At 34.8% G+C, this 27,138-nt stretch overlaps 1 protein-coding gene across 2 annotated transcripts; it reads left to right on the top strand.

Annotated features, from left to right (window-relative positions):
- On the top strand, positions 1 to 26,766 carry LOC134234904 (hemicentin-1-like). Of its 2 annotated transcripts, none has more exons than XM_062716951.1 (12): positions 1 to 399; positions 8,345 to 8,439; positions 11,143 to 11,344; positions 14,351 to 14,497; positions 14,743 to 14,868; positions 15,719 to 16,015; positions 16,315 to 16,692; positions 19,996 to 20,154; positions 21,122 to 21,244; positions 21,765 to 22,031; positions 25,857 to 25,985; positions 26,089 to 26,766. In XM_062716951.1, exons 1-12 carry the CDS (start codon positions 348 to 350, stop codon positions 26,190 to 26,192), a joined length of 2,079 nt encoding a protein of 692 aa, XP_062572935.1. In that variant the 5' UTR covers positions 1 to 347; the 3' UTR covers positions 26,193 to 26,766. The 2 variants fall into 2 exon arrangements, with proteins under 2 accessions (XP_062572935.1, XP_062572936.1); XM_062716952.1 differs by having other exon boundaries at positions 8,348 to 8,439.
- The last annotated feature ends 372 nt before the right edge of the window (positions 26,767 to 27,138 follow it).

The following is a 27,138-nucleotide window of genomic DNA, read 5'->3' on the forward strand; positions in this document are numbered from 1 at the left end:
AATGCTTAGGAAAACAGCTCTTAACGCTGACATCGTCCTTAAGCGTTCTGGCCTGTATCGTTGTTGGGATTGGCGATATTTTGGCAAATTAGTTCGAAGGGCTTCCTTTTATCACCGGTCTCAAAGCATCAGCCGCCGATGTTAGGTAATAGCTGTGTTCCTCCACGGAACATGTAAATATCTTGCTGTGTTTGGATTATCCCCATTCGAACATCCGAAACGTTCTGTTCACTTCATCTTTTTTTTTCAATTTCTCATACTTTTAACGGAAGCGACCTGCTTGTGTTTTGAACTGTAAATTAACTGCTCAAAGAGATCTAACTTTTAGGGAAGCGAAAGTTTCAACAATGTTTTGTGTTTTAACAGCTGTTAATTTTGCTGGACTTTTGCTTGCTGCTGGTGAGTATAGTTGAATTTATTGGTTAGAAGTTTATACTTTACTTCTTATTTATCTGTAATTTATATTTAAACATTATAATTGGGCTTCATATAACTCAAACATCATAATTTTTCAATAACGTAATGTAACAACACAAAAATAAACCGAACTGGTTCTACTGTTTCATAAAAAAAGATAATAATAAAAGTTTGCAAAATTCAAAATTCTGAATGGATTTTGCTCTGCTTTACGGACGTTAAAAGTAATTGGATGTGGCTTCCTCATACGGCTGGGGGTTAAAGAAGAAAGCTTTCTATTGGGTGCTCAAGACAAGCCAGATAAGAGGTTCTTTATATGTTTTCAACTGGGCTTCAGCGTACTTCCTGAATTTTAAAATGATGACCAAATTATGGATGTGAGTCGATGCTCAAATTACATTTAGACGTAGATCTGGGTATTGGCCTACATCTGTTAATCGATAGACAACAAGAGATAGAGATAATCTTGCCCCTGATATTGAGACAATAATCCCATTATAGCACCTGATTACCTCTCGTATGATATAACAGGCTTCCCTTACTATGGCGCATCTACACGTGCTTCTGATCAAGAATTCGCACTTTTATGTTTCGGAGTATCGACGGGCGTAAATGTGGTTCCTCTTTTATGATTCCCACAAACTCTATTGACCTCAAACAGAAAAAAACATATTAACACAGACGAATTCATCACACTTTGCTTTAAAATCTCTGTATGGGGTCTTATAATATCGGAATTTCAGAAGACGGTGCATGGGCTTCTCTTCAAGTGTAGATTGTATCAAAAAGAGGAATTCCTGGCGGATTAAATAGCCGACTGTACGAAAATTTTGTGACTTAATATAATAGAATAATTCTAGACGCGATTTCTTGAATACAATTTGTTCCCCGAATTGCGTGCTTAGAAGTAAAAAAAAAACCAAAATAACTAGTTACAAGAAAATGGACAGACTTTCACAAAATGCGCTAAAAATGTTGATACCTTTAAAGTTAAGCCCGTCCTCCTGAAACAAAACATTCCGATGATTACAGTTTACAAATTAACTGAATTCTTCACTGATAAGATGCCACATGGACATAAAACTAAAGGAAAACAATAAATGTACAATTTTTATCTGATAGAATAACCAAGACGTCCAATTTTCTCTTTATTCCGACTGTCTTAAAAAATTCCTAACCGACATTTTTCAACACCCACTTCTTCTAAAACGAACTACAGTCTGTAATTATTAGTTTTCATTTAAAACAGAAGCCCAATCTTAAAGTTAGTATATCTCGTTTTTAAAATCTGCAAAATGTTATAAATAATTTGGTCTCCAAGGTTACAAGAATTATAAGCATTCAAAACGTTTTTTTATGATCCATTTTATCAAATAAGAAAAATCAACAGCGAACAACATACATCTTTCTTTTTCCCGCAGTAGAGGGCGTTTTCAGAATGGGTTTTCTATTAGTCATCGCTCTATTATTCCCAGTTTTGTATGTTAATAAACTTCTTTTTCTTTGATAGTGTGTATAATTAGCATTGCAACATAAGAGAACCGATACAGTATTTATCCTCTCGTATTAATAGGCAGTAGATTAATACAGTTAATTACCGACAGGAAAATCAATGGGCTTTAACGTATGTGGAATTTGTACGATCCTTCCGTCAGAAGTACACACGGCGTACTGCAACAAAATGCTGTTCACTAATTCGATATGTTCATATATTTTTATGTGATTGTCTATGTCAAATACGATTTGTTCTGTATATAGTACATTGCACACTAACTTTGATTGAAACGATGTCTTTATGAACAATCAATAATTTTAGAATAATACTTATATTACAGGGAAAATAATTTGATTTGGACTTCATATGTCTGCTTATTATATCTTTATTTCAAATCACGTATATAGATTGATGTCATTACTGTCGTTGGAAGATGCTCGAGATTTCCTTGATATCATAAATAGTCATTGTGTTACATGATTGATTTTATGTTCCATTATCCTTTTAAACTTTATAGCGAAACTAAAATCTAACAGTATCATCGTCTGTTACGCTTTGGGGACACCCTTCTCATATCCGCAACTCCTTTAATACATGTACATGCACCACTGAATGGAATTTAATGAGACTTCCAAAGTATGTTTATTACATATCTAGCCATTATGCACCTCCAATTTTACTTTTTGATCTGACACATATCTTGGGTTTCCAACTGCAAAACATGGACAATGCTATTCTTTCTTTTTGGTTACGATCGAGCCATTTTTGACAGAGTTAAGCCCTTTGGACTTAGAAAATTTCCAATTATTTGCAGCTTCTGTTCATTTTCTTCGCAGTGGTTGCACATACTGAAATGAAAATTAGTATACAGATTCATCGTAAGAATATCTAGGCCAAGTTCTTTTTTGGGTACAATCAAGCCATTTTTGACAAAGTTATGTCCCTTGGACTTAGAAAAATTCCAATTATTCGCAGTTTCCGTTCATTTTCTTCGCAGCAGTTGCACAAACTGAAATGAAATTTGGTATACTATACAGATTTAAAATAAGAATATCTAGTTCAAGTTCTGTTTTGGTAACACATACGATCGAGCCATTTTTGACAGAGTTATGCCCCTTTGACTTAGAAAAAATTCAATTATTGATAGGGATAAATTTTTGAAGAACGCACCTACATGTATTTTTTTGTATAACATTTCGACAAGGGATAAAGAACTCAGAACTTATAATTCAGTAATGTCAACCCATCCCTGATACGAACACGCTGAGATGGTGATCTGGTATGAAGTCAGTTGATCTGTTTATATTAACTTTACAGACATAGCAGACTCTGTGTGTTTTGAATTAAGATTTTACGGTTTGTTTTGGCTTTGTCTTCTTGTTTTGGCACACTTACACAGATCTACCGCTGACAGATGGTTTGACTATTTAACCAGCGCTTAGGTGTGAAAAGATAATCTAACCCCATCATATGTAATAAAGATTTATGTTTTCTCTCCACACTTGGTGTTCCGTATATAATGTTTATGTCAGTATTTGTGTCAGATGCAATTTGATGTGGCAACCACTAGCATGGCTAGAATACGTTCTTTCACATGCTTTAAAGAGTGTTATAAATGTAAATTTAAAAAGAAGACACGGAAAAATAAATCACTTTAATATTGCAGACAGCTATTTCCCAAATTAATATATTTCTATGACAACAATCTATCTTTGAAACAAGTTCTCCCTATCGCTTAATACATCGTTGAACAATAAAAAAATCGTTTCTTGGATGGTTTTTGGAGGTGAAAAAGTTCACAAAATCAAGTGAGTTTTGCGTCTTTTATCTAAGAACACGCTCTACAATAAAACTTAGCAGCAGGTGTTTTGTGTTGGTAAAGATATAGCGGAATCCTTGAAGGATTGCCATGTTAGAAGCATATTCGTATTGATGCAAATGGGACAGATAATCTTACGAAGTTCTTTTTTTCGAAAATCTATTTTAAGCAATTGGTTTCATTAATAAAAATGTTCAAAACGATAGATAAATATACTCTTGCAAGAATGTCAAACTCTGTTAAAGATATATTGTCTGGTATAGACTAAGCCTCTATACAATTATTGCATTTCTGTGAATTATTTTTATATTTTCAAAAAATGTGTGGTTTAAATACATAAATGCTTATCCAAAGGAATTTGTTTGAAGAAAAAAATACCTCATAATCCAACTTGAAAGACTTTTGAACAGCAAGACCTCTGCTACATTTTCTTTCAAACGCGGCACTAAATCTTGTTAAATGTCTTGGAAAAATTCTCAATTTCCTTTTTGTTTTATCTGATAAGTGAAGATTGTAAATCACGCAAGATCGCTCGATCTCAGCATTTATTGGAACTATTTTCAAATTTAGTGTATACTTAACAGTAGGCCCACGGGCCTTATAGGTCACCTGAGTATCATGTAACAACTTTCCAATATTTGAATTTGGTTCGTTTGTAGGTCACCTGAGTTTTACAGCAATGAAAATACATTAATTCTTTGAAAATCTTCTTCTCTGCTCCTGGGTATTAAATAAACTAACTAAGTGCATAGTTATGATGAGCAAGAGTACTTCTACCAAAATTGTGAATTTTATGGCCACAGGGTCAGGGGTTCTGGTATTAGAGCGGGGCTCTATTGATTATATAGCGAAAATGCATTAATTCTTTGAAAATCTTCTTCTCTGCTCCTAGGTATCAAATAAACTAAATAAGTACATATTATTATGAACAAGAGCCCTAATCTTCCAAAATTGTAAATTTTATGGCCCCAGGATCAGGGATTCTGGTGTAATGGTGGGGCTCTATTGATTATGTGGTGGAAGTACACTTAGTCTTTGAAAATTTTCTTCTCTGCTCCTGAGTATTAAGCAGTTAACTATCTATAAAGTTTTGATGAGCAAGGGCCTTAATCTTCCAGAATTGTGAATTTCAAGGCTCCAGGGTCTGGGGTACCATAGAGGGTGGGGGCTGTACTTATATACTGAAAATGAATGAATTGTTTGAAATCTGCTCGATCCTTGGTATTAATCAAATATTTTTGATAAGCAAGGGTGCCTTTTCAAAAATTGTGTGGACCTAGGGTCAGGGGTTCATGTGTGGTAGGGGCACTACTGATTATTGCTGAATATTACTGATTAGTTGAAATGCATTTTTTTGTTCCCCTACCCTACCTATGGGTATTAAAACTAAGCAATTACTAAGTGTATAATTATTATGATCAATGGTGCCTCTTTCAAAATTGTGAATGCCATAGCATCTGGCTTAAAACATGAATCAAATTTAATCGCTAGAAAGTTGTTGCATGATGCTCAGGTGACCTATAAGGCCCATGGGCCTCTTGTTTTTAAATCAAAGGCCATGAAAATCACAATTTTGAACGAGGCACCATTGCTTATCATAACTATACACTTAGCATGCTTTTAGTGGTTACTTAATTCCCAGAGGTAGATCATAGTAACAAAGAGAAAATGCATTTCCACTTTATAACTAATTGTGCAACCCAACCCACAGAAATCACTTACCCTGAGGCCACATATTTCAAAGTTTTTAAAAAAAATTATCATAAATTTTATTTAATCATTAATCGTTGATTAATACAAAAAAAAAAAAAAAAAAAAAAAAAATTTCAAAGCATTAATTTATTTTCAGACTATGTAAACCCCCGTACCCCTGACCCGGGGGCCCTGAAATAAAGCATTTTGGAAAAGGTGCCTTTCTTCAGAATAAATATGTACTTAGATCATTGGCATAATACCCAGGACCAAAAGGAAAAGATTTTCAAAGAATTCATGCATTTTCACCATATAATCAAAAGAGCCCCACCCTAACACCAGAACCCCTGACCCAGGGGCCATGAAATTCACAAATATTGAAGAGACATTCTTCCTCATCATAACTATGTACATAGTTCATTGATATAATACACAGGAGCAGAGGAGAAGATATTTAAAGAATTTATGCATTTTCACTGTAGAATCAATAGATCCCCGCCCTTACACCAGAACCCCTGACCCTGGGGCCATGAAATTCACAATTTTGGAAGAGGCAGCATTATTCAACATAATAATGTATTTGGTTTGTTTATCCGAGAAGAAGATTTTCAAAGAATTAATGCATTTTCACTATATAATCAATAAAGCCCCGCCCTAACACCAGAATCCCCGACCCAGGGGCCACGAAATTCACAATTTTGGAAGAGACATTCTTGTGCATTATGTGTACCTGGTTAGTTTTTTTTACACCCAGGAGCAGAGAAGAAGATATTCAAAGAAATATCATTTTCATATTTCAGCCTACATGTAATCAATAGAGCCCCGCCCTTACACCAGAACCCCCAACTCTGGGCCATGAAATTCACAATTTTGGAAAAGATATTCTTGCTCATTATAACTAATATGTACATAGTTCACTGGTTTAATACCCAGGAGCAGAGGGGAAGATTTTTAAAGAATTTATGCATTTTCAATATACATAAATAGAGCACTGCTCTAGCACCAGAACCCCTGACCCTGGGGCCATGAATTCACAATTTTGGAAGAGGCAGTCTTATTCGACATAACTATGTACCTGGATAGTTTATTTAATGCCCAGGGGCAGAGAAGAAGATTTTCAAAAAAATAATGTATTTTCACCATATAATCTATGCTGATTACAATCATGTCAACAGTTTGACTGCTTGATGTCAAGGAGTAAAGAAGATTTTTAAATATTGCATTTATTTGAGTGGTTTTGGTCCCACCTCTCAAGCCCCAGGGGGCCGGGGACAGGGACCATGAAATTCGCAATTTTATTCCCCTTCATCCGTAAATGTTTTATGCCAAAACTGGTTGAAATTGATTGAGCAGTTGCAGAGAAGAAGCTGAAAATGTTCAAATGTTAACGCACGACGCACAAAGCACGACGACGGACGAAAACAGATAGCAATAGATCAGACAGATCACCTAAGTTACCTAAAACTTAAAAATTGACTCATACCCCAATTTTTTTCACGAATGTCAAATAAATAAATCATTATTGTTTAGTCTATCAATTGTAAATTATCTTATTAAGTTGAAATGAATTAAAGATTCTCTTAGCCACAAGGCTCATGAGGTTAACGCCTGGTTTCTGTGGTGCTTCAATTTCTCTAATTTTCAGAATCGATAGACAACCGCCCCATACAACTGAAGTCTACTCGAGTTAGGTGCGGACAAATGAAGTACACAGTATACATGAGTGAAAGGGGTTTTCGATTTATTTTGAATTTAAGTTTTTAATAGACCCAACTTTAGTATGCATTAGACAGTAAGATTTCAATTTAAGATGACCAACTTAAGTTATGTGAAAATGTTACCACAAGATGTTGAGTTTGAATATATTCTAACTGGCTATCTTTGAAAAGCAGTTTTGGAAGTTTTTTGTTTTTTCTTGTATTAAAAATTGCAACGGTAGTTTTTGAGGGATTTGATTTTAGTAACCATTTCGTAGACCATTCTTCAAAAGATAAAAGAATAAAAAGATCATTATTCAGTTAACTTTCAATAGATTTGACGAAATTAGACGCATACTGTAAACTGTTATCATCAGCAAATAATCTACAAAAGCTTGACATCTTGTCAGCTAAATCGTTTACATAAATTGAAAACAACACTGGACCTAATACAGAGCCTTATGGAACACCGACATAAAGGGATTCCGACGAGGATACCAGGTTTTTGTATATCACTCTTTGTGTTCCTTAGTTCTCCTGCCAGACAACTGAGCTTGTTTTTCGTTAAAGAAGGCAAAAACAAACAACATTTGTTCTATTCTCTAAGTAACCTTTTAACCAACAATACATATTATTCTTTATACCATACGTGTTTAGTTTAAACAAGAGTCCTTTGTGAGAACATATTGTCTTCCCACAATTTTTTTTAAAATAGAAAATTTGGTGTTATGACTATAAAGGTTGAAAAATCCGTCCAAAACAGAGATAGGTGATAAAAACCTCCTTTGTTATGTATTATATATATTAAGATTTTGCATCGTGAACTAATTAAATTCATGTCTGTTTTTTGAGGAATGAAAAAGCAAGTATTGCCATGAAGAAAAAATTTAAGAATGTTAAATACTGGGTATCATGTTGTAAATTTTCGATTTACTGGGGGGGGGGGGGGGGGGGGGGGGGTAAATGCAAAATTTACAACATGATAATTATCATGTTGTAAATTTTGCATTTACCTCCCCCTAGTAAAATTCAAAATTTACAACATGATATAAAGACCACTCTGGGCACGATAGGGTCATCATAAAAGAAACACAAAAGATTTAACATAAAATTATATATCTCCATTCCTCAGAGAAATGGGGATTGGGAAGAGAGAACCAGACTAGGACGACTAATTTTTTTTTCTTTAAGATGTAAAATTCATAAAGTGTTTTGTGTTCTTAGCAGCGCAACAACAGAGGCTCGTCAACATAACAGGAACCGCGGGCGGCCAGGTCACATTGCCGTGTTTGGTTAAAAATGTCGGACTCTATGATCAAGTGAGTTTGCCATTTATAAAATGCATTTTTAGGGTTGAGAGTATAGAATTTAATTTTGAAGCTGTAGAGAAAAATATTAGGTCTGCAACTGATACAACTTTAATTTCCATACTTAGTGTAACAGACAAAGACATTATTGATTATTATGGAACGCCATCACTGCCTTATAGCATACAACTATGCATTTATTATGTCAATTTACCATTACGTGATGTGAACATATCTTTACGTTATGTCCATTTTTTATGAGATGATGTAAATATATCTTAACATCATGTCAATGCTGCATTACATGAAGTAAATACATTCTTTCATTATGTCAGCACTCCATAACTTGAAGCAAAAAATTCATTATGTGAAGTGATAATGTGTTTACATTGTGTTAAAACTTTATTGCGTGAAATGAATTTTTCTTTACATCATTTCATTTCTTTAATATGTGAGGTCAAAATTATATTACGTCAAGTAAATTGTGTTTTAAAATTAAACTTATCATTACATGAAGTCAAATATCCATTCCTTTTTGAGAGTGTATATTTCTTTTATATCAAAGCATTATTACGTGATATGGGTTTATCTTTATTATACGGCGAGGGCATCATGATGTGAGGTGAACACATCTTACCTTTATGTCAGTGCTTTATTACGTGGTGTAAAAAGTGTATAACATTATGTGAACATATCTTTATATTATATCAATACTTTATTACATTATGTCAAAACTCCATTCCTTGATGTGGATATATAATTACGTTATGTCAACTCTTTCTTATGTGATATAAAAATATCTTTATTGTGTTAACTCTTTATCATGTTGATTCCAAAAGTTCATTACCTGATGTTAAAAAACATTTACATTATCTCAAACCTGTACATGTATATCTAGTATATAGTGAATGTTGAAGACAGTGTTTTAATGACTGGTAAGAAGGGGAGGGGGGTCCTGATTGATTAGGACAAATTACAGGCACATTATATCAACTCCCTTTTCCCAGACATAACTTCACTATAGAAAATGCAATGTTCATTGAAACAGTAAAGACCCCCACCCCCACTTTTTGTTGAAGTATAATCCACAAAGGGTAATGAAATATATCTGGAAAAAATAGGACTGATCGAAGTTGGACCCCTCTCCCCGAAATAGGATTTCCGGGCTTGGATATTTTTTTTCTTGGCTTGTCAAGTTTTTTCGGGTAAATGATTTTTTTTTCTGGCTGACCGCCTCTTTCAAAAAAAGATGCTACGTTACTGGATTTAGTAATTTTTTTTATCATTCCAGGGCCAGAATTCTATTACAAAAATCTACCAGTCGCTCTTCTAAATCAATTGAATATGCCTTAGTCAGCATGCATGCATGGGCACATATCAGTGGCGGCTATGGGAATCTTGAACAAGGAAGGGGGACGGTATATGGTTGGAGACCAAGGGGGAAAGCGGAGAAGCTCTCAGGCTTTATAGTTTTATAGAAAAAAAGTTTTCAACTTAATTCAGCTAAGCTTATCGTTAAAGTAATGCAATGTCCTACAAAGGTTAAGACTTTTATTTAAAAAAAAATCAAAAGAAAAAGAAAAAAATGATTGCTGCACGACTCCTAATATTTGATTTATTTAATTATGTGATTAAAGTAAACACCCTTGAATTTCGACGTGACTTTAATTCACAGTCGCAGTGTTAAGGTTTTGCACGTTTCAAGATTGTCAATCATTTGTCGCTTAAAGTTTTCATTTAAAGATGTTATTCCCAAATCGCTGAGAATCTCTTCTACGACAGTTTTCTCTCCCGCCTTTTTTGTGCTTGCGGAACGCGGAAATAACGCTATGCTCATATAAAGGCCGAGGATACCCGTGTTCGCATAACGTAATAGTGAATCGACATAATGTAGAAGAGTGCGCACAGTATGACATGAGCTTTTCACATCAGTTAATAAAAACTAAGATGTCATGAAAAGTAAACACAACGAAATGCAAGTTGACGAAATATAATTGTACTATGTGTAAATGTCATAAAGAGTTGACATAATGTAAAGGAAAGTTAACACGATGCAATAGTAGTGTGGGTTAATGTCATAAAGAGTTGAGATCATGTAACGGAAGGCTGACACAATGGAATAGTAGTGTGGGTTAATGTCATAAAGAGTTGACATCATGTAACGGAAGGTTGACACAATGGAATAATAGTGTGGGTTAATGTCATAAAGAGTTGACATCATGTAATGCAAAGTTGACACAATGCAATAGTAGTGTGGGTTAATGTCATAAAGAGTTGACATCATGTAATGGAAGGTTGACACAATGCAATATTATTGTTCTGCTATAAGGCAGTGACGGCGTTCCATAGATTATATTTTTTTTTTACATCTGTACAAATAATTTTAAAATTAGATTCACTTTTGTATCATCATATCGACGTCATTGTACGTTTCATTGATGGAAGAGGAACTGCTCAAGAGATCTGTAAAGATTATATGCTTAGCAGTGTTTACTAATTGCTAAATGACATTGTTTTTCTTTTAAAAAATTCATGGGGTGCAAAAATCTTTCAGTAAAAACCTTTAAAATGTAGGAATTTTTCATATATAAACAATCAGCAAATTTTTTTATTCATATTAGGAATTTGTGGTAGTGTAGAACACATGTATTTTCCTTAAAAGAAATTTAGCGATGTATGAGTATGCGATTCAGAAACTAGTTACCTTATTTTCAGGTTATCTGGCAAGGGCCGTATCAGGAGACAATATCCGTGGGAGATCGAATCTTCTCCAGCGACAGAAACAGATATCAGTTAAGGCAGGAATACAGCGACGATAAGAGTCTGACCATATTAAATCTGAAATCCTCCGATCAGGCCGAGTACCGGTGTATGAAGGGGGCCTCGCCAGTCCAAATTGTGTATCTGTGGGTGAAAGGTATACATCTATAAACATTAATATTAATTTTTTTCTACTTTATTTTTATACTAGTACATATTAAATAGATATTAATTTTCTACTTTGATTATACAGTATATTACTACTACATATTAATATTTGATATATATTTATATGTATAAAAACATTTAATTGTGAATTGTTTCATGGTGATAATGATAAATGGGGAGACAGATAGAAACCACACCAATTATTTTGTTGATCCTTATCATACTACCGGGTATTTTTCTTGCTTTTGGGCAACAAAGCTTCATTTTACATCACTTAATGCATCCTCTAAATTGGTGTACCCAGGTAACCGTTAAGGTCCTTGGGCCTCTTAATTGTTTATTTTAAAAGCCCTGTATTGTCTTTGGAATAAATAACTATGGAACGCCAACACTGCCTTATAGCATACAACTATGCTTTTATTATATCGATTTATCATTACGTGATGTGAACATATCTTTACGTTATGTCCATTTTTTATGAGATGATGTAAATATATCTTAACATCATGTCAATGCTGCATTACATGAAGTAAATACATCCTTTCATTATGTCAGCACTTCATAACTTGAAGTAAAAAATTCATTATGTCAAGTGATAATGTGTAAATTTTGTGTTAAAACTTTATTGAATGATATGAATTTTTCTTTACATCATTTCATTTCTTTAATATGTGAGGTCAAAATTGCATTACGTCAAGTAAATTGTGTTTATAATTAAACTTATCATTACATGAAGTCAAAAGCCCATTCCTTTTTGAGAGTGTATATTTCTATTATATCAAAGCATTATTACGTGATATGGATTTATCTTTATTTTACGGCGAGGGCATCATGATGTGAGATGAACACATCGTACCTTTATGTCAGTGCTTTATTACGTGGTGTAAAAAGTGTATAACATAATGTGAACATATCTTTATATTACATCAATACTTTATTACATTATGTCAAAACTCCATTCCGTGATGTGGATATATAATTACGTTATGTCAACTCTTCCTTATGTGATTTAAAAATATCTGTATATTGTGTTAACTCTTTATCATGTTGATTCCAAAAGTTCATTACCTGATGTTAAAAAACATTTACATTATCTCAAAGCTGTATATCTAGTATATAATGAATGTTGACGACTGTGTTATAATGACTGGGAAGAAGGGGGGGGGGTCCTGATTGATTAGGACAAATTACAGGCACATAATATCAACCCCCCTCTTTTCCCAGACATAACTTTACTATAGAAAATGTAATGTTCATTGAAACTGTACAGCCCCCCTACCCCTACTTTTTGTTGAAGTATACATGTAATCCACTAAGGGTAATGTAATATATATCTGGAAAAAAATAGAACTGATCGAAGTTGGACCCCTCTCCCCGAAATAGGATTTTCGGCTTGGACTTTTTTTCTTGGCTTGTCAAGTTTTTGCGGGTAAATGATTTTTTTCTGGCTGACCTCCTCTTTCAGAAAAAGATGCTACGTCACTGGAGATAGTAATTTTTTTTAATCATTCCAGGGCCAGAATTCTATAACAAAAATCTACCAGTCGCTCATCTAAATCAATTGAATATGCCTTAGTAAGCATGCATGGGCACATATCAGTGGCAGATATGGGAATCTTGAACAAGGAAGGGGGGGGGGCGGTATATGGTTGGAGACAAGGGCGGAAAGCGGAGCAGCTCTCAGGCTTTATAGTTTTATAGAAAAAAAGTTTTCAACTTAATTCAGCTAAGCTTATTGTGAAATTAATGCAATGTCCTTCAAAGTTTAAGACTTTTATTAAAAAAAAAAATTCAAAATAAAAAGAAAAAAAATTATTGCTGCACGACTCATAATATTTGATTTATTTAATTATGAGATTAAAGTAAACACCATTGAATTTCGACGTGACTTTAATTCACAGTCGCAGTGTTAAGGCTTTGCACGTTTCAAGATTGTCAATCATTTGTCGCTTAAAGTTTTCATTTAAAGATGTCATTATCAAATCGCTGAGAATCTCTTCTACGACAGTTTTCTCTCCCGCCAATTTTAGTGCTTGCGGAACGCGGAAAATACGTTATGCTCATATAAAGGCCGAGGATACCCGTGTTCGCATAACGTAATAGTGAATCGACATAATGTAGTTCTAAGAGTGCGCACAGTATGGCATGGGCTTTTCACATCAGTTAATAAAAACTAAGATCTCATGAAAAGTAAACATAACGAAATGCAAGTTGACGAAATATAATTGTACTATGTGTAAATGTCATACAGAGTTGACATAATGTAAAGGATTGTTAGCACGATGCAAGGCTAGTGTGGGTTAATGTCAAAAAGAGTTGAGATAACATAATAGAAGGTTGACACAATGCAGTAGTAGTGTGAGTTAATGTCATAAAGAGTTGGCACAATGTAATGGAAGGTTGACACAATGCAATAGTAGTGTGGGTTAATGTCATAAAGAGTTGGCATAATGTAAAGGAAGGTTTACACAATGCAATAGTAGTGTGGGTTAATGTCATAAAGAGTTGGCATAATGTAAAGGAAGGTTGACACAATGCAATAGTAGTGTGGGTTAATGTCATAAAGAGTTGGCATAATGTAAAGGAAGGTTGACACAATGCAATAGTAGTGTGGGTTAATGTCATAAAGAGTTGGCATAATGTAATGGAAGGTTGACACAATGCAATAGTAGTGTGGGTTAATGTCATAAAGAGTTGACATAATGTAATGGAAGGTTGACACAATGCAATAGTAGTGTTCTGCTATAAGGCAGTGACGGCGTTCCATAAATAACAGTAATGGAAGATTCATTGCAACAGCTACTGTTTGATATATGGTCCTGAAAGTTGATTTTCGCTTATGACGCTGTACTTGCATGGCATTCAACGTTTGTGTTGTCAAAATAAGTCATAATTAATCTTTTGACCGCCCGTTCATGATGTCGTAGGTTACCACATACTTTATTTGCAAAATACCTGAAGAATGTAAATTTTCTGATCTATAAACACTTTGCAGCACCACCTCGAATTTTGGACCAAAACAAGACAATAGAAAAGTTTCTTGGGGACAAGGTTATGCTTCGTTGCCAAGTAACCGGTACTCCTCCCCCAACAGTGAAATGGTACAAAGAGATATTGGACAGCGGGGCACGGATCCTTGAAGGTGACAATTATAATAACATTGATAAAGCAGTTTTAAATGTAACATTATCATTGTGAAAATAAAAATCAATGTCGTAATCGTTTCAGTATAAGGATACGGGTACAGTCTCTCTTATTCTAGCTAAGTTTCTCCTCTTACACTTCCTTAACAAAGTTAGAGGTATCCTGGTTATTAAAAAGTTGTAGTTTCAGGGCAGTTCCTTAATCTTATATTGTAGATCTCAGTTCCTTAATCTTATATTGTAGATCTCGGAACAAAAGGGGCTTATTTCTCGTTAACGGTGAAACGTGATTCTGAAGGGACATACACGTGCCAGGCTGACAATGGAATCTCGCCCACAGCACAGAGATATTTCCGCATCAATGTACAATGTATGATTACTTTCTTTAAAATCTAATTTCAACATTTTGCATTTTCACCTCTTGTACAAAAATAAGTGAATGATTATCAGTGAGTAATTATGTGTCAATAAATGAAAAAAAATTAAAATTTAATTTCTGAAACTTTCGTCATTGGGCTTCAGTGCTTTTAGGTCACCTGAGTCATTTAACTGACCTATTGCTATCTGTTTTCGTCCGTCGGCGTGCGTAGTCCATCGTGCATTTATAGCATTTGAACATTTTCATTTTTTTTTTCTTAGGAGTTACTCAATCAATTTTAGCGGCACTAAAACCATATAAAAATAAGAGCAATCTTTAAAAATCTTCTTTACTCCAGGACTTCAAACAGTCAAGCTGTTGACATGATTGCAATAATCATTAAACTTTCTAACGAAATTGTGGAATTTATGGACACAGGGTCTGGAGTAATGGTGTTAGGGAGGGGGCTTTGTTGAATACATAATAAAAATGCATTAATTCTTTGAGAACATCCTCCTCTGTTCATAGATATTAAGCCATGAACTTGGTAGGAACTAAGAGCATGATTAAGGTGAACACGAGTGCCTCTTCCAAAATTATGACTTTCATGACCCAAACAGGAGTTTGTGCTGGTGTGGGACTCCTTATTTATACAAAGAAAATGCATCTTTTTAAAGGTACTTAGGCAGTTGTAATGAACAAGTGTCCCTCTCTCAAAATATTAATTCCTACTGCCAGAGGTACTTGTTTGCTCTGCTCCTGATTTGTATTGTATAGTTGACTTAAATAATTTTCGTTATCTCTGTATATATGTATCTCATTAAAGAATTCTTGTGTTTTCTTTCCAATTTTTTCTTTACAGTAATGCCTGTAATAACAGCCCCTAAACATATAGAAGAAGAGCGAGGAAAACAGGCAGAACTACAGTGCACAGTGGAAGGATATCCGCTGGGAAACGTAACGTGGTGGCTCAATGGGAAACAACTGACAAAAAACTATCGTACAAGTTTTCGAGTTTTTAACTCTTCATCCCACATTGCCAGATATTTTCTAATTATCAGTGCTTTGGAGTCCTATGACTTTGGAGTGTACACCTGTAAAGCAACTAATAATGCCGGGACTGCCACTGGTCAGATACAACTGATTGAGAAAAAAACAGGTAAAACACTATCGGACATCCAGGTGTTAAAATAACAATGTGTTAATAAAGACATTGTTAAAATTAATTATTATTAAAGTTGTAATTATATTTTCCAAAAAATAATCATCTACAGAAAATTCAGATACATTGTTTTATCCTGGTCCGTCCATGCGTCTGTCACACTTTTTTTTCTTCCTTTAACAATTTAAGCAGCAACTATTTCATCTTTTGGAATGTGATGCTGTTGTATGACAGCATCTAGTTTATTTGATACATACATAAGCATTTACTTTATATTAACAATATCCTGTTTTTAGAAATCAAAGATTCCAGATGTGAGAAGATCTATAGTCCCCAGTGCCACGGAGTATTACAGACCAACTTAACCTTACTCCCAAACAGCCAGGGACACACTAAACAAGAGGAAGCATCTTTTGACTTTAACAAATTTTATACCTTAATTAAGGTTCAATGCAGTAAACTCTTGTTGCCCTTTCTCTGTGGAACTTTTTTCCCACCCTGTATCAATGATACCGTCTACCCCTTGTGTCCAGATCTTTGTGAACAGAGCCGAGATGGATGTAGTGGCACCTTGCGCAGCTTTGGCTTTTCTTGGCCTTTTTCTTGTATAGAGTTATATCATCGACTGAATGGGAGTCAAGTGTGTCTAGGACCAAATGGTGTAGAGAAAGTAGGTAAGACAGGACAAGACAAGAAGATGGACTGTAGGGGGTCATGTACGTATGTCTAGGAACAAATGGTGTAGAGAAAGTAGGTAAGACAGGACAAGACAAGAAGATGGACTGTAGGGGGGTCATGTACGTATGTCTAGGAACAAATAGTGTAGAGAAAGTAGGTAAGACAGGACAAGACAAGAAGATGGACTGTAGGGGGTCATGTACGTGTGTCTAGGAACAAATGGTGTAGAGAAAGTAGGTAAGACAGGACAAGACAAGAAGATGGACTGTAGGGGGGTCATGTACGTATGTCTAGGAACAAATGGTGTAGAGAAAGTAGGTAAGACAGGACAAGACAAGAAGATGGACTGTAGGGGGGTCATGTAGTATGTCTAGGAACAAATGGTGTAGAGAAAGTAGGTAAGACAGGACAAGACAAGAAGATCGACTGTAGGGGGGTCATGTACATATGTCTAGGAACAAATGGTGTAGAGAAAGTAGGTAAGACAGGACAAGACAAGAAGATGGACTGTAGGGGGGTCATGTACGTATGTCTTGGAACAAATGGTGTAGAGAAAGTAGGTAAGACAGGACAAGACAAGAAGATCGACTGTAGGGGGGTCATGTACGTATGTCTTGGAACAAATGGTGTAGAGAAAGTAGGTAAGACAGGACAAGACAAGAAGATGGACTGTAGGGGGTCATGTACGTGTGTCTAGGAACAAATGGTATAGAGAAAGTAGGTAAGACAGGACAAGACAAGAAGATCGACTGTAGGGGGGTCATGTACGTATGTCTAGGAACAAATAGTGTAGAGAAAGTAGGTAAGACAGGACAAGACAAGAAGATGGACTGTAGGGGGTCATGTACGTGTGTCTAGGAACAAATGGTATAGAGAAAGTAGGTAAGACAGGACAAGACAAGAAGATGGACTGTAGGGGGGTCATGTACGTATGTCTAGGAACAAATGGTGTAGAGAAAGTAGGTAAGACAGGACAAGACAAGAAGATGGACTGTAGGGGGTCATGTACGTGTGTCTTGGAACAAATGGTGTAGAGAAAGTAGGTAAGACAGGACAAGACAAGAAGATGGACTGTAGGGGGGTCATGTACGTATGTCTAGGAACAAATGGTGTAGAGAAAGTAGGTAAGACAGGACAGGACAAGAAGATCGACTGTAGGGGGTCATGTACGTATGTCTAGGAACAAATGGTGTAGAGAAAGTAGGTAAGACAGGACAAGACAAGAAGATCGACTGTAGGGGGGTCATGTACGTATGTCTTGGAACAAATGGTGTAGAGAAAGTAGGTAAGACAGGACAAGACAAGAAGATGGACTGTAGGGGGGTCATGTACGTATGTCTAGGAACAAATGGTGTAGAGAAAGTAGGTAAGACAGGACAAGACAAGAAGATGGACTGTAGGGGGTCATGTACGTGTGTCTTGGAACAAATGGTGTAGAGAAAGTAGGTAAGACAGGACAAGACAAGAAGATCGACTGTAGGGGGTCATGTACGTGTGTCTAGGAACAAATGGTGTAGAGAAAGTAGGTAAGACAGGACAAGACAAGAAGATGGACTGTAGGGGGGTCATGTACGTATGTCTTGGAACAAATGGTATAGAGAAAGTAGGTAAGACAGGACAAGACAAGAAGATGGACTGTAGGGGGGTCATGTACGTATGTCTTGGAACAAATGGTGTAGAGAAAGTAGGTAAGACAGGACAAGACAAGAAGATGGACTGTAGGGGGGTCATGTACGTATGTCTTGGAACAAATGGTGTAGGGAAAGTAGGTAAGACAGGACAAGACAAGAAGATGGACTGTAGGGGGTCATGTACGTATGTCTAGGAACAAATGGTGTAGAGAAAGTAGGTAAGACAGGACAAGACAAGAAGATGGACTGTAGGGGGGTCATGTACGTATGTCTTGGAACAAATGGTGTAGAGAAAGTAGGTAAGACAGGACAAGACAAGAAGATGGACTGTAGGGGGGTCATGTACGTATGTCTAGGAACAAATGGTGTAGAGAAAGTAGGTAAGACAGGACAAGACAAGAAGATGGACTGTAGGGGGTCATGTACGTGTGTCTAGGAACAAATGGTGTAGAGAAAGTAGGTAAGACAGGACAAGACAAGAAGATGGACTGTAGGGGGGTCATGTACGTATGTCTTGGAACAAATGGTGTAGAGAAAGTAGGTAAGACAGGACAAGACAAGAAGATCGACTGTAGGGGGGTCATGTACGTATGTCTAGGAACAAATGGTATAGAGAAAGTAGGTAAGACAGGACAAGACAAGAAGATGGACTGTAGGGGGGTCATGTACGTGTGTCTAGGAACAAATGGTGTAGAGAAAGTAGGTAAGACAGGACAAGAGAGAGAAAGTAGGTAAGACAAGACAAGAAAGAGAAAGTATAGGTAAGTCGAGACAAGAAAGACAAGATAATATATGGGGGATCAGGTTTGTCTAGGAACCAATGGTGAAGAGAAAGTAGGTAAGATAAGACAAGAAAGACAAGATAATGTATGGGGGTCAGTTGTGTCAAGGAACAAATGGTGAAGAGAAAGTACGTAAGAAAGACAAGAAAGAAAAAGTGTATGGGGAGTCAATTGTGTCTAGGAACAAATAAATGGTTTAGAGAAAGTAGATACCATAAGACAAGAAAGAGAAGATAGTGTAATGATAATGTGTGTGGGTCAGTTTTGTCTAAGAATAAATGGTGTAGAGAAAGTAGGTAAGATGAGCCAGGTAAAAGAATGAAAATGTCTCAAACAAAACAATAGCTTTAGGTGTTTTTTTTCTGTAGCTTTCTTGTTCATGAAGGATTGATGCTAATGATTTTTTTAATCCACGCAGAATCTCAGAATCTCCATAAACGAAGTTTAACTGATGTGATAGGTTCAGGGAAAAGTCAGAATGCGCTTAAATCAGAATTCTATAGTCAGATTGCCTCAAGGACAACTCAATCATGCGAAAAAAGCATACCAGCATTTAAAGTTTTCAAACTTTTCTTTTATCTAAGTTGATTCACTATCAAAACTAATGGTTCATAGTCACCTTCTAGTAAAGATTTGGCTTCAGACTGATGGATTTTAAAAGGATAATTATGTTAATGTTGTTACTTTTGAGTATAATAAGATTTTTGGTGCTTCGTCTTTCAACTTAAACCGTTTTTTGAGTTGTTACATCTACCGGTAAGTGGTCCATGGTGTTGGGAAGGAAATGCATATTTTATGTTTAGATTTTTATGGTTCAAATTTGATACTGACCAATTGACATTTCCTGTTATTTCTGTAACGGAATTCTAATTTTTCAATATTACAGCTCCCTTTATTAAAATTGTAAAAGATAGTGATAGAGAACAGTTGTTGGAGGGAGAGAAACTGACATTGCACTGTAAGGTTATTGCCAACACTAACTACAGCATCAAATGGTACAGAATCCGAAAACCCTCGTATATAGCAAGACCAGAGAAATATAAAGGTAAGTGTTACCCTCCCACCTCATTTTTATGATTTTGACTCATTTTTCAATCCTATTTATATATTTCATATTTTAAAACAATTCAGTTGGTAAGAATTTGAAATTTAAAAGATATATATCATAGTATATTTAAGACGCAAAACCGTAGCTATAGCTTTATCTTTCCGTATTTCCTTAAGAGAGCTACATTCCTAAAGAGAGCTACAGTTCTGAAGCTTATGCCAACTTCTGACCTTATATTTGCTTCCTTGAAAAGAAATCAATTACAGAAGAAAAATAGTCCTCAATGAAATATAATATAGACAATTACAGCGTTTATAAAAATAAAGAGAAAATACTAATTTTTGTTAAATTTTCTACAAATGCTAAAGGTGCAACAATAGATTTTTTCGACACACCTGCTTATTCAATGCAGAACTGTAGCTTCCCGATCGAATAAAAATGGAGTAGAAGAACAAAGAACTAAAGTGCCTTTCATTGAAAAAATCGTTAATAGCTTTTCTGGTCAGATAATTAGATTATCAAAATTTTCACTGATTGAGACCGCCATTTAGAATTGGAAGAACGTCTGGTCAAACGCTCTTCGTCCATGACATTTACATAGATATTGTTAGAATGTTTTTTTGTGGAAGTCGTAAAAGAATAAGTAAAAGAAGAATGTTTTCGAGATGGCAGCTAAATAATGTAAGATAAGTTCACATTTTTGTATGCAACAAGTACACACATTCAGATGGGTGACACCGTGGCTCCAGTAGTCCATCCCAATTTTATTCAGACGGTGAGACCAGTGAGTTACAGATCTGCAGCTAATATTTATTTTTATGTCTATGATCTGCGGACATCATAAGTATTATAACCAGCACTTGTAAAAAAAAAAATTCTGTTGATATCATGCTTTGCATTTTATATTATCTGATGTTTTTTGCACAAATAGTGTCTTAAGTCAACAAATTCTTATCGGTTTCAGTTGGAAGCGGAAAACATTATGTAATAGAGAACGTGAATCGTGATGACGCTGGAATGTACATATGTGAGGCAGCCAATGGAAATGGAGTGATGGATTCCAAAAATATAACAGTTGACGTTGAGTGTAAGGAAAAAATATTCTTATCAAGTGGCAGATGAAGGAGCATTTTGTTTTTACATTCTGTTTTATCAAATAACATAAATAACTGAATTTTAATATAGATAGTTCTATCAGAATGTTGCTTCATGTGCATCTAATATAATTGTCTTTCTCAATTAAATATGTCTTGATTTTGTTAAATTTCTTTCATTCAGGATAATTTCAGCAAACGTTGTAAATGTAAGGATAAGCTTATAAATAACAAAGGATAACAAAATAAACTTCTGAATTCAGATATTTTTAGATTATTAAAGATCGTCTACTTCATTTTTAAAGAATGTGTCTTAAATTTTATGATACAAAAACTTTTATACAAAAAAATATAGTTTCTGAATAACAAGATATATTAATTTCAAGCCCTTTAACTGTAGATCCGTTTACTTGATGTTAAAAAAATATTAACTCTCTTTACTGGTTTGGCTAAAATCATGACTAAAATACACTTAAGTATTATAATCAATTGGTGATATGCTGTTCATTGCAGTTGCTCCAAAGGTCGTTGTGCAGGCAGAGGTGGCACTAATGACCGGTCTGGATATGGACCTGAAGTGCGACGTTTTAGGGAATCCACCGCCGATCGTGACTTGGAGTAAGCAAGATGTGATGTTCAAAACAGGACGAGAAACCCATAGCAAATACTCCAACACTTTTACTTTGAAAATAAGGAATATGAGTAAAAGTGACTTAGGAGACTATAACTGTTCTGCAGAGAATATTCTAGGTACTGACTATGGATTAACAACGATCAAAGGTATTCATTTTTAGATAAATTTGGCCTCTCTAATATTTACAACGAAATCCAATTTATTGAATTGCATTGTTTAAGTCAACAATTGAAGACATTGATTAGGGAATTATTAGTTATTTTGTATTTGTATTTTATGCACACAATGATCGAGGAAATCTTGTTTATTTTTCACTGACGTAGTTTAGATTCAAATGTGTTTAAATCATGTTTTTACCAAGGAATATTTTGGAAAAGATTTCAGAAATCCTTCTGAAGAACACCTAAACCTTTAGCAGAGTGACACATTTGATTGTCATAGAAAAGTTTCTTTGCCATAAATTAGGTAACTTTGACCTTGCTTGGATATTTTGTGGCTATTTTTACACAAAAAGAACTCTGGATTTGGGCAGTAACTTTATTCCATTAAAGTTGTAAAAGAGACTGCAGCTTGTGATCTAGAGTATGCATAAACAGATACTAGTATGCGACTCTTAGTTCAAGTACAGCTCTGTACATATTATGTACTTTTACTGAAAGAATTAGTGTATATAAAACAGAATATTCTTTCATGAAAACAAAATGAACAAAATCATCCTCAGAGTGTTCATTAAACAATAGAAATCAGAAGCAGAGCAAACACAGACTTCTAAAACATCAGAGGTTGAATAAAGTACAACGAGGGAATAAGCTTCCACCGTTGATCGGTCACACTCTTCACGAAACATTAAAACAATGATCATCATTTAGAAGTTGAAAACGTTTCTATAATCAAGCAACGTACTAAAGTGAAGTAAATGGAGATAACGAACATTAGTCAAGCTTATAAGTAAGGAAAATGTAGAGAAATGGGCTCGCCGCTTGTACTTTATAGCCACGTTTCCACTTGTAATGAGCAGAAATATGACACAGGCGAGCTTTAAGGATACATGGGAAGGTGTAGCGAGATAGTGGTCAAGTTGAACACACATTGTTCCATAGGTAAAGTAAATCATTAAAAACAATGGAAGAAAAAAGATGTCCTTATGTATGAAATATATGGAGATAACGAATAGCATTGAAGCTCAAATGTCCATAAAACAACACAAAATAGGAGCGGAACAAACACGGACCTCCAAAACATCAGAGGAGTGAGCATCCCCTGCCGACCGGTCACACCTACCCGCCATGTGCTCCTTGTCATGATCGAAAAAAAAAACTGGACATATACATCGTCAATTCAGTATGTAAATACTGGTCCTTGCTGACAAACAGGTAACAACATTGTCTTCGTTTGTAAGGCTTATTATATAAATTGTATTTTAGAAGAACTTGGATTTAATTCTACAAGTGGTAATCCAACTTATACTCATTGTTCCCTTTCTAAGGAAGAAACTCTTCAAAATCATATGTCATTTTCGAAAATTTTTATCCAGGACTTTTGACATCATTGACATCTGCTTTTTCAATAAAAATGGAACTCGTAAATTTACTTACCCTATCATTGGTCATTTGCAAAATTATTTTGTTGAAAAAGATTCTGATTGTACACACAAGTACTCTGAAGTTGACATCAAAAAGTTGCTTGAGTTTCTGATTGACAATATCTACGTTGTTTTTGGAGAAAAGGTCTTCCAACAATCCATTGGAATTCCCATGTGCAACTATTGCAAAAACGTTGTTACCACACCTATTTTTGTATTCATATGAAGCAGGCTTTGTACAATATCTTATGCGTGAAAAGAAGAAAACACTTGCTGTGGCCTTCAACTCAACATTTAGGTATATCGACGACGTCAATTAACAATGGTAATTTCCATTCTTATGTCGATACGATAATCGATTTATCCTGGTGAACTTGAGATAAAAGATACCACAAAGTCTGACACATCTGTTTCATATTTGGATATTTTACTTGAAAAAGACGTTAATGGTAATCTTACAAGCAAACTCTATGATAAAGATGCCTTTAACGTTTCTATCGTCAACCTCGCTTACTTATGCAGCAGTATACCTTCATCACCTGCATAGGGAGTTAAAATATATCAGTGGATTCAATACGCAAGAGCATGTTGTACGCATGAACAATATTTGAAACGAGGTAAATTATCGACAAAGAGGTTGATGACACAAGAATATCAACAGTTTCGATTAAAGTCATCATTTCTATGGTCTATGGTCGATACAATGACCTTGTCAGCAAATGCAATTTATCACTGTGTCAAATGCTGACTGACGTATTTCATACTTATTATTTTATATTATATATACTCTGAATTGACAACGGATTTTTCCGTTATTTCCCGATCATAACAAGGAATGCATGGCGGGTTCGTCGGTCGGCAGGGGATGCTCACTCCTCCATGGCGCCTGGTCCAGCCTCTGGTGTTTTGGAGGTCCGTTTTTGCTCTGCTTCTGTTTTGTAATGTTTTATGGACTTTTGATTTTGAGTTACTATTTATTGTCTCCATATGTTTCACTCAATGATAAAATGTATTTGCTGACAAGGTCATTGTATCGACCATAGAAATTACAAAATGATGCCTTTAAACGAGACTGCTGATATTCTTTGTCTTCATATTATTCTTCTTCCATTAATGTGCCAGGCACCAATGTTGGGCATTATTGTTTGTCAATAATTTACCTCGTTTTTAGAAATTGTATATACGTAGAGCATGCCCTTGCGTATCGAATCAACTGAGAGATATAAACCCTGTATGCAGGTGATGAAGGTAAATTGCTTCATAAGTAAGGGAAGTTGACGATTGAAAAGTTAAAGTCATCACGCTTATCATAGAGCTTGGTTGTTAGATTGTGTCAGACTCTGTGGTATCTTTTATCTCAAGTTTACCAGAATAAATCGTATCACTGGGATATGTGGTATCTTGACAATACGTCGTCGATATCTAATTGGTGAGTTGAGGGCTAAAGCAAGTATTTTTCTTCTTTTTATGTATTTGATTTTGGACAAATTCTGCTTCACATGAATACAAGAAAAGGTCTGTTCATAACGGGATGCAAGTAGTACTCATGGGAATTCAAATCGATTGTTGGAAGACCTGGTCTCCAAAAACCACATAGATATTGTCAATCAGAAACCCAAGGATCTTTTTGATGTCAATTTCAGAGCACTTGTGTGTATAATCAGAATGTTTTTAACAAAATAATTTTGCAAATATTCAATGACAAGGTAAGTAAACTAACGAGTTCCATTTTTATTGAAAAAGCAGCTGTCAATGATATTAAGTTGTGGAATCCAAGATAGATATGGTAATTCCAAATTCTTTTTGGTTGTTTGGATTGTTTTAAATATTCAAAACTGACATATGATTAACACTTGTAAAATTAAATTTAAGTTCTAAAATGCAGTTTATATAATTAGCTTACAAACAAAGACAATGTTGTTACCTGCTTTGTCAACAGGGAACAGTACGTACTAATCATGTAATCTATCAAATTTTTTTCTCTGGATAACCGAATACAAAAGGATAGATTGTTTTCATATTGCCTCTCAATCTTCTTATGCGCGATTGTAAAATAGATCCGATACATTTAATCCAATATGACAAAGTGTCAACGTCTTCTTTTTTTTATATCTGGCCCATTGCTTGGCGTAATCTTCTACAGAATCCATAATATTTATGATAATCCGACGCCAGTTGAAGAATTGGGGTTTTATATATTAAGGACTTTTGAAATAAGTGATCTAAGGACCTCATTATTTACTATATTTACGTCACCAGTAATAACGTGCCCAGCAGGACTATAATTATAGGATGACGAAGAACATGAACTCGGTGGAGGATTCTGTATCAGATATTGGATATCCAGGCCCGGTAAATTCTTTTTTATATAAATACCATTGCTTTGTAGACTATGGTACACCAGAGCCAACTCGGAATCCAGAGACTGTTGTCAAAATTTCCACAACAACCTTGAAGCAAACAACAAAGTCATTAGAAGTACCAAACAAAGAAAGTAGTACATCTACATTTGCTGGAGGTATGTATTTTTGTATGTGGATCAAGACGAAAATTATGTTTCAAATTATGATTCCACTTGCTCAAAATTTTATCTTGCAGTGTTAATTTTTTTTCTCTTTCAGAAAAGTCTGGACATAACAAAGCCATTTTGAATAGTTGCAGTATTACATATTTAATGTTTTCATTATTGCTAACGCTATTAATTATGTCAATATTACATTATTAATACAATTTATTTTTATACCAATTCCAGAAGTGCCATGTATTTAATATCCCAAAAAATCAGCAAAAATAAATATCAAGCAATCGTAATCTCTCATTGTAAACCACAGATTATTAACAAAAATAATTCACTGCCATAATCATTCCTATACATTGTATTCATCATTGAGACATATGGTATTTTTTTGACATTAGCTAGGAAAGTCAAAAAGCAAAAGAAATAATATGTAGATGGAATAAGATGCAAGTATATGAGGATTAAATTGTATAGTGGGCGTGTGAAGGTGTGTATGTTTCTTTTCATATTAAAATCACCTATGCATTTTTGATGGATGAATTTCTGTAATAAATGTAATCATATCATTATACCTTAAGTGCTGAACTGTCTTAGTTTGGTTTAAACTTAACCCATATTTTATCTATTTTATTTTGCGTGACATATAGAATGTTTGATCACAAAAAAAATTATAAAACTATTTATGATGATTTCCCGTTGATAAGATATTGAAAATAGGTAATGTTGAAGGCGATATGCTATTAAATTAGTTATTCCTATATATATATATATTTATAAATATGTATGATGTCTGTGTTTGTATGGTTGCAGTAATATTTCTAGATCATACTCTGTATTCTTCAAAATTTGACACAAATAAATGTATATAATGCTTTTTTGTGTTGTGTGAACTTTTATGCAGGATGAAAAGAATTGTAAGAATTACCTTCACATTCCTGCGATTGTTTATCTTTGTAAGACATACGATGTGTCTGACCTAGATTGCTATTCCGACAGGAAATATATTTGACACGTTTAGATAGCAAATTTTATTCTCTGATAGAAGTCATCTTTTTCATCTAAAAATTCCTTTTTGTGATGTGTAAGGACAAAAAATATACAAAAGTTAACGCTATTTCAATTATTTTCATTTTAAAACAATTCATATAAACCA

Source organism: Saccostrea cucullata, unplaced genomic scaffold (genome assembly GCF_032062105.1).
Source record: "Saccostrea cucullata isolate Sc308-1 unplaced genomic scaffold, CSIRO_AGI_Scuc_v1 ctg3976, whole genome shotgun sequence".
In the NCBI taxonomy this organism is placed as follows: Eukaryota; Metazoa; Mollusca; class Bivalvia; order Ostreida; family Ostreidae; genus Saccostrea; species Saccostrea cuccullata.

What these genes read in the sequence shown, in the direction of transcription:
- LOC134234904 (XM_062716951.1), top strand. Translation starts at nt 348, where the DNA reads ATGTTTTGTGTTTTAACAGCTGTTAATTTTGCTGGACTTTTGCTTGCT. An exon ending in TGGACTTTTGCTTGCTGCTG is followed by an intron (nt 400 to 8,344) that starts GTGAGTATAGTT and finishes TTGTGTTCTTAG; the next exon opens with CAGCGCAACAACAGAGGCTC. An exon ending in ACTGATTGAGAAAAAAACAG is followed by an intron (nt 16,016 to 16,314) that starts GTAAAACACTAT and finishes TCCTGTTTTTAG; the next exon opens with AAATCAAAGATTCCAGATGT.